We start from the raw sequence: 7,755 nt of genomic DNA, 5'->3' as shown, positions 1-7,755 counted from the left end.
AAGAAGTCACCCTCCTTTGGTTCTGAGTCTCTGGATGTTCTGGTTCTTCTCCACTGATGAAAGGGCACAGATCTACACTGGAGGTCAATGCAATGCGACATAATAATACTGATGGGAAGATTTTTGCTTTCTTGACCAGACGATGGTGTTCCATGAAGGACTGCTGGGAAATTCCATGTGGCAAAAAAAGGGAAGAAGTGCTAAAGACTATCCATCCATTAACCTAGTGAGGAGTGCTTTAAGCTAACTTTGAAGCAGACTGGGGGTAAAAGAGCACAGATAATGAAAAACACCAGTGACTGGCTAATGGGCTAGATTCTAGAATTTCGTGATTATCGTCAAGAACAAGAAAGATATCTAAAATCACATGGAAAGGGCAAACACAGCACCTATCTGTACAGAGAAAAAGGAAGAGGAACAGCTACTGTAACTTCAAACACAGATTTGAAAACTTACTAGTCAATGTTACAAAAAACTGTAGATAATTACATGGATTTGTAGGGACTGAACAACTTTTAAACCAGTGGGGCTAACCTTTAACAGGTGTATCACAAATTAGGTCCACACGCTCCGCAAGTGCCACTCTAACCCCTTTCCCTTACGCAGTCACCACTCCTCCCCACCAAATTTCCAGCTCCACAGACAGCCCTGTGTGCCAGATGAGGCAGCTCCATGCACCAGATATGTCAGCACATGGTACTCCTTACAGGTCTGGAAATTCATGGCAGAATGAGTAAGAGCAGCATTAACTGCTATGGCTCCAGGAGCCATGGCAATTAATGCTGCCACTGCTCCCAACACCACGGGCTGGATAACTTAGACTGTATCTTTGTAACCTCTGGAATAGAAAGTACACTTATAAAAAGTGCAGCTGACATCCAGAAAAGAACTGCAAGCACTTTGGAGAATCAGATGAAAATTCAAGTTGATCCTGATGACTGCAGACTACTGCTGCAGTTTTACTGAACTTAACAAGATGAAGTGCAAAATAGAACTCTTAGGATAGAAAGGTCTCATTCACAAATGAAAAGTGTGAAATAAATTGCTAATTGGTAGGCTGAAGTGCTTTAGAAAAGGACCAAGATTAAAGAGGAGTTAGACTCAATGAATAAACAATATGATGCTGCAAAAAAAAAAGGCAAATCTCAGTTTGGAAGTTATTAACAGGAGTGTCACATGACAGACCAGGGAAGTAATTCAATTTCATCCAGCTACAGTCCTACGTAGCTTTAGATTTACATTTTAAGATTCAAAGTCCACAGGCAGTAAACAGTGGCAAAAGATTCAAAAACATGATGGAGGAAGAAAGGTTGAAGAAGCCTGGAACCTAATATACCATGGAAGAGCCTACAAACTCTATTCATAACAGCGATGTTTTATCTCTTCAGAACTGGTCATTTTACCAAGTTCAGCTCTTTTGAGAGAGAAACTGTTAGTCATTTAAGCAACTGATGAAAGCCATAGAGAAAAAAGTTTGTCTCATCTTTAAACTAGTCAGGCTTAAGTTATTCAAAACACATATTCAGTAAAATTACTCAATAGTGATAGAAATAAAATCTGAAGAATCATACGCAAGAGCAACAAAGTATTAATACATTATTTGAATGCATCATACTTGGGTAGCAAATGATTTAAGATGAACTTGCACCTCTTTTCTGGCAGTCTCACGGAGCCGTCTGGGGAGGCGTTTGACATTATGGCTCATAGCTCGTCTTCGCATGTGCCTAGGTAGAGTCTGGAACACCAGCGAATTGGAAGACTTCTGTGCCACTGCCTTCAACATAGCACTGATTTCAGCAGCACGGGCTTGAGCAAAAGTAGATGCTGAAATGAAGAGAACCATTTTTTGTGCATGCAGAATTGTTAAAAATAAATGGAAGCAGAATTAAGTAAGAAAATTGACTTTGTTGCAGTGCAGTTTTAATTACTGAATTAATAATTTAGAAGCACAAAAGTGTAGTGAATGATGCAAGAATATTGCTCTCTCAACTAGTCAACCTAAAGGCTAGGGACAGACATTCAAAAAGCCAGAGCCTGAATTGACTCAACCTTTGCAGGTTAGTTTAACATGCCTAGGCTGAATCGGTTTGTACCTTAACAAACATTTGCTCTGGACTGAGGCAATCCAGGCACATGCCTGCAGCTGAGGCACACCCTCAGCTGTGAGGAAGCTATGCTGGGAGGGTGGGTCATGACCAACCATGGCTGAACTGGCCAGAGATCCCCCCTCCCTGTGCCACCAGCAGGGACCAGAGCTGCATCTGCTTGATGCTCCCCACCCCTTGCTGCTGCAGCACCAGGCACCACAGCCCCTGAGGCAGAGCAGGGCAGGGAGGAGAGTTAGTTTCCCCTGTACCACACACTGGCAGCCGGGTCTGCCAACTGTTGCTGCAACATTTGCTTCATGCCTGGAATAGGCTCCCAGCTGTTCCATTGCTGGAGGCCGGAGGAATAACCCCCATCCCTGCCCCCCCACCCCCCAGGAGCCCGGCCTGGCCATGTCCCTGCAATGCCGCCATCCTCCACAGCAGCTCTGTTGGTCCCAAAGCGCACCCCACCCCCACCAGGAAGGGGCTCACGCTCTGGGAAGCTGTGACAGGATGATGCCCATCACCTCACTCACTGCTCACCGCTTCAGTCTGTGGCCAGGCTGGGCAGACCCTGCTGCGGTATCAGCGGTTGAATAAGCCAATGGGCTTGCCCCAAGTACAGAAAAGCTATTTGCAGTGCAGTGGGGTCTGCCCACCCGGCTGCAGTCACTACTTGGCCTGTGCTCGGGGCCGGCGGCTGAATAAAGCCTCTTCCTGCCAGGAGGGGGTTTGCCCCAGTACAGAGCGGCAATGGCTGGTCAGACCCCACTGTGGTGTCAGGGGCCAGCGGCTGAATAAGCCCTTCCTGCTGGAAGGGACCTGGCCCTCACCCAGCCGCCATTGCTGTCTGCTCAAGGCCAACTCCCTCCCAGCACTTATTCAGCCACTAACACTGCAGGTGAAGCTCGGGGGGAATAATGGTGGGGAGCAGCCACCAGCTGGGAGCCCAGGGGCTGCAAGTTAACCCCTCCATGGCTTGCCCCACCACAGAAGGAGGGGAAGGGGCCAGGTCCTGCCCCCACTCAGGAGCTGAAGAGGTGAGCGGTGAGTGAGATGACAGGCAGCAGCCCATCAGGGCTTCCCAGAGCATGAGTCCCTTCCCTGCAGGGCGGCCATGCTGTGGGGCCAGCAGAGCCGCTGTGGAGCATGGCAGCACTGCGGGGCCATGGCCAGGCAGGGAGCCCTGGTGGGGGGTGTTATTCCTCCAGCCTCTGGCAAGCAGACAGCTGGGAGCTTATTCCAGGCAGGGAGTAAGTGCTGTGGTCACAGCCAGCAGACCCGGCTGCCAGTGGGAGTACAACGGAAACTAACTCTCCACCCTGCCCCCTTTGCCTTAGGGGCTGTGGTGCTTGGTACTGCAGAAAGAGGGGGAAGCAACTAGCGGACCTGGCTCTGGTCCACGCTGGTGACACAGTGAGGGGGAATTAAACCCCTCTCTAGCCAGACCCCCTCCCCTGCCTGTCCCAGCTCGGGCTGGGGAGCAGAGGAGCAGGGCCAGCCCAGCTGGGCAGAAGCATTCAACACAGCAGAAAAAGAAACCTTGTCTTAGATTTGAGCAGTCTGGAGCAGGTGGCTGTTGGGGCTTCAGTGCCAGTCTTGACCTCAGGGAGAAGCATGGTGCAAGATGGCAGAAGCGCAAGGAAGATAGGGTGGCATAGCCCATGGGGAGTGTGGGCAGGGTTGCCAACCTAAGAAAATTTTTCTTACTAGCAATCTACAACCTTTTTACTGACAGTCAAACTTTTTTTACTGACACATTTTATATAACATAAATATAACTCTTCTGCTGGGCCCTACCCTGCTATGAGGCCCAGGTTCTGATTTAGAGGTTTAACATCAACCACAGTAAAAAAAAAAAAAAAGTGAAAAAAAAGTCTTGGTTAGCAACCCTGCTTGACTGCAGCGCTGGTTTTATACTAGGCTATCCCCGCACAGCCTGCCAGGGGCCCCCTATTTACCTCCACACCCTGCTACCCCCCAAACCAACCCCTAGCCTTACTCTTGCTGGCCTTCTACCCCCTATGCCAGCACAGATCCCCAAAGAAGCATATCTGTGACCCAGCAGCATTAAAAGGCAGTCTGGGACACAGCAGCAGCACACGACCAAGACAGCACACCCTGCAGGGTACTGGACTTCTGCTCAGACATCAGTGGCGCTCTTTTGCTCACTCTCTCAGAGCTTCAATCAAGTTCCAGCTGCTTAGTGTTCTCACTGACAGCTAAAGTTTTTTTTGGTTTTATTTTTTTTACGGACTTTACTGACAGCTGGTAACCCTGAGCTTCAGTAGGCAAGCCAGTAAATTGACTGGTCAACTGACTGCAAATTTTTTGACCAGTCAAACAGTATAGCAATTTCATTGGGAGTGAATATCTTTTCTTCAGCTTTCTTGACAGTAATATGATTTTTTTAATGTTTCTGACACATTTCTTAATGGAAAATTTGTGCTTTTCTGCATAGTAATTTCTCTGTTTTGGCAATACTTTACAATTTTGACCAATTTTTGACCGGTCAATTGACTGAACTTCTTACCAGTTAAATATCCAACCCTATCCTCAGCACGGGGGAGATGACACAATGGCAGAAGTGCTGCAGCTCCTGTTTCAGCTCCATTTCTGAACCCAACCATATAGGGTAAGCGGGGAAGGGAGGGTGGGAGGGGGCAGGACAAATTTAAAATGACCCAACAATAATTAGATTTGATATATGGAAAACTGTAACAAATTTATAATTTTCTATACACAGAATCTACGTACGGGGGGGTCATCTTGAATTCAAAGTCACCTTGGATTCTGGTGAATACGAAGCAGATTTTTGCTTTCAGTTCATGGAAACTTCTAGAAAATGATTTCACTCACCTGTTATGAATTTAGGCATTTCTTGAGATATGCCTCGGCGTCCTCCTTGCCATCCTCCTCTTCCTCTACCTCTTTCCCCCTTACTTTGCCCTTTTGTAAAATACTGTTCTTTCCTGTTAGAAGGCCCAGGAGATGGATGTGGAAGCCTCTGCTGCTGATATTGCTCAGAAGTCTCAGGACAGAGAACAGCTAGCATATTTCAAGAAGTGGTAAAAATGAAGTTAGATTAGCTTAAGTACAGGTTCCCCTTGCTTTATGCTGTATTTGTGTTGCTGGAAAACGGCACATAAGTTGAATTTGCACACAGGAAACCCACTTTACAGTACAACATATAGGGATGTGTTCCAAGACCTGAACTGTACTGACCCCCAGACGCATTTCTACCAATTTTACAAGACAATTTTGGTACTCACCAACTGCAGACAGCGCTCACAAGCACAGGGTGGCGGAGAACGTTACCATAATGGGGATGGCAACTATAGAAACACGTCGCAGATGAGGAAGCAGCACAGATCCACACAGAAGACTATATTTTGGTGTGTGTTACTCCCACAATGCATCGCACAAAGCAGCTGACTGCAGGCTTCCACCACACTGATCAAATAAGACTGAATTTACCTCGCATATAACAAATTTTTGGTACAAAAAGGGGCATCGCGTCAGAGGGAATTAACCCGCATAAAGCGAGGGAAATCTGTAGTGAAGATTGTAAAAGTTTTTCCTAGCATTTTATGTAATGCAATCCTTTCTCCTATACTCATTATACATAGTTAATATGTGTATTTGAAAAATGCACACACCTCTCTAATATCGTGGTAAAGAGCTGCATTATTCATAATTGTGACAGGGAAGGATAGGGTGATAAGCTTTCTTTTTTGTTTGAAAGCTGATTAATGAGCTGCTTTACATTTTAAACCAAAGACCCAGCCCAGCCTTTGATCCCAATGCCTCAAAGTGCCACCCTAGACTTTTGTGCCTAGGCAGGCTGCTTAATGCAGGCCTACGCAAGGGCTGTGGTAGAGGATCCCTATGCAATATCCAGGCATTTGGACAGATTAACTGATTTTCTTTGTAAGACAGCAGTGAAATTAATATCTGTCTCCCTAAACTCATGGTGGTGTTTTTTATAAACTAATAGGGTTTCTTCTAATATGCCGTGGACACACCTGAGTCTACTTTTTCAACTTGATCATGAGTTATACTAGTGTCTCTTTTAATTGTTTTTAAACAGGGCATGAACTGAGTGCACTAAGTCAGTCACAGGCCACCAAGAGGACCCAAGCTAATATTTTCAATTGCATATGCTTTAAGTTATGTTCCTAGGATGCTTATATATGTGCCTAAATAAATGACTGGAATCTTTCAAGCAACCAGTAACACTGACAGAACGCTTATGTATTCCCTAACGACCAGATGCATCCCATGTGTTAAAAGCCTGGCTGCATTTTAAATGAGTGTTAGATAATACAAACATAATACTTTGAATCCCTTAAAAACAGAAAAGATTTCAAACGGACTGCCCCCTGCAATCTCGACCTCCAAGCACTAGGAGCTGAGTGAGAGATGCAGCTTTGTAACTCAGCTGGGAGGGAGCTGCACGAGGACATGTACTTGTATCCTATGCAGGCCAAGACGTGCAAGAGAACAAAGTGAATGAGGAGGGGGTGGCTTGGCAAGCTACGATCAATTTGGCGAAATGGCCATGTGCCTGCGTGTAGCACCAGTGCCACAGCACAGTAAGATCCAACACGAAGCGTGGCAACGAGCTGTGGGGGGAGCAGCGGTCCTGCCACGAGGGTGAGCTGCCAGTCTTACCTTGCTGGTGAGGCTGCAGAGGTCTGCTCCCCCCATTGCAGTGCTGCGCCGGGCTGGGGTGAGGCTCGCTGGTGGGAGGAGCTAACGTCACGTTGGCGGGCTGGTTCCTCATCTTCTTGGCACGCTTCTTCTCCCTGGCGTTGGACATGCTGCGGGCTGGCTGGCGGGCAGCAGGGGAAGCAACCGTCAAGCCTTCCCGCGGGGCAGCCCCTGCCTTGCCCTCAGCACCCTACCTAGACTCCAGGCAGCCCTAGGCGAACTTTTAGTATCGCCCCCCGACTTCGCCAGAGAGAACGATAACAATAACCATTATGTTCACCATTTTCAAGCCCCCTTTCTATCCGGGTCGGGGGCGGCCGGCCGGTTCGCCCATGCCTGTGTCTAGCCCTGCCCACACCCTGTGGGCATCCCCCCAAGCCCCTGCGGGGGAGACCCACGGCCCCCACGTGGGTCGGTCTCACCTGTAGGGCGCTGGCGGCGGCGGCGCGTGGCGCCCGGTCCCGGACCCCGCAGCTTCCGTCGGGACCAACCCTCTCCAGGAGCCACGCCGCAGAGCATGCGCATGCGCACAGCACCCGCGCCGCCCGCCCTCTGCCAGGAAAACTACAACTCCCAGCACCCCCCCGCGGGGCGTATGCGCAGGGTGCCCTGGGCTCCCATGTGGGGGCGGGTCACGGGTGGCTCAGTGCGGGCGCGGAGCGGAGTGGAGCGGATCAGCTGGGACCATGGCGACGCTCGTAAGGAAAATCATCAGCACCACTACGGCACCCGCTGCCATGGGCCCCTACAGGTAATGGGGCTGGTGGAGCCAGCGACTCGGGTCCGAGCCCCAGCGCGGCTCTCCGTTGTCCTGGGTTCATTTGAAGCCCGTTCTTGTTGCAGGCACTCGGTTGCTTATGCGGCTTGAGCAATCGGGACTCGTAGCAGAGACGATCTCTTTTAGTAGACCAACAAGGCTTTTGCAAAAAAAAAAAAAAAAAAAAAATTTTAAAAA

The 7,755-nt window shown here is 48.7% G+C and overlaps 2 protein-coding genes across 2 annotated transcripts in view; one reads left to right on the top strand and one right to left on the bottom strand.

The window, feature by feature from the left end:
- Nucleotides 1–7,266, bottom strand: part of POP1 (POP1 homolog, ribonuclease P/MRP subunit) — a 41,480-nt gene extending 34,214 nt beyond the window's left edge. Inside the window, exons 1-4 of the mRNA XM_019527984.1 lie at nt 7,223–7,266; nt 6,762–6,921; nt 4,947–5,135; nt 1,649–1,824 (exon numbers count right to left, since the gene is read on the bottom strand). Of these exons, the coding sequence (XP_019383529.1) occupies nt 1,649–1,824; nt 4,947–5,135; nt 6,762–6,909 (513 nt within the window). The 5' untranslated portion in view covers nt 6,910–6,921; nt 7,223–7,266. The remainder of the gene's footprint in view (nt 1–1,648; nt 1,825–4,946; nt 5,136–6,761; nt 6,922–7,222) is intronic.
- Nucleotides 7,267–7,434: 168 nt separating this feature from the next.
- Nucleotides 7,435–7,755, top strand: part of RIDA (reactive intermediate imine deaminase A homolog) — a 23,313-nt gene continuing 22,992 nt past the window's right edge. The window contains exon 1 of the mRNA XM_019527982.1: nt 7,435–7,551. Within this exon, the coding sequence (XP_019383527.1) occupies nt 7,487–7,551 (65 nt within the window). The 5' untranslated portion in view covers nt 7,435–7,486. The remainder of the gene's footprint in view (nt 7,552–7,755) is intronic.

Source organism: Gavialis gangeticus, unplaced genomic scaffold (assembly GCF_001723915.1).
Source record: "Gavialis gangeticus isolate Ggan-Ray unplaced genomic scaffold, GavGan_comp1, whole genome shotgun sequence".
Classification (NCBI taxonomy): Eukaryota; Metazoa; Chordata; order Crocodylia; family Gavialidae; genus Gavialis; species Gavialis gangeticus.
The sequence above is the reverse complement of the archived record's forward strand: the minus strand, read 5'-3'. Positions and strand labels throughout refer to the sequence as shown.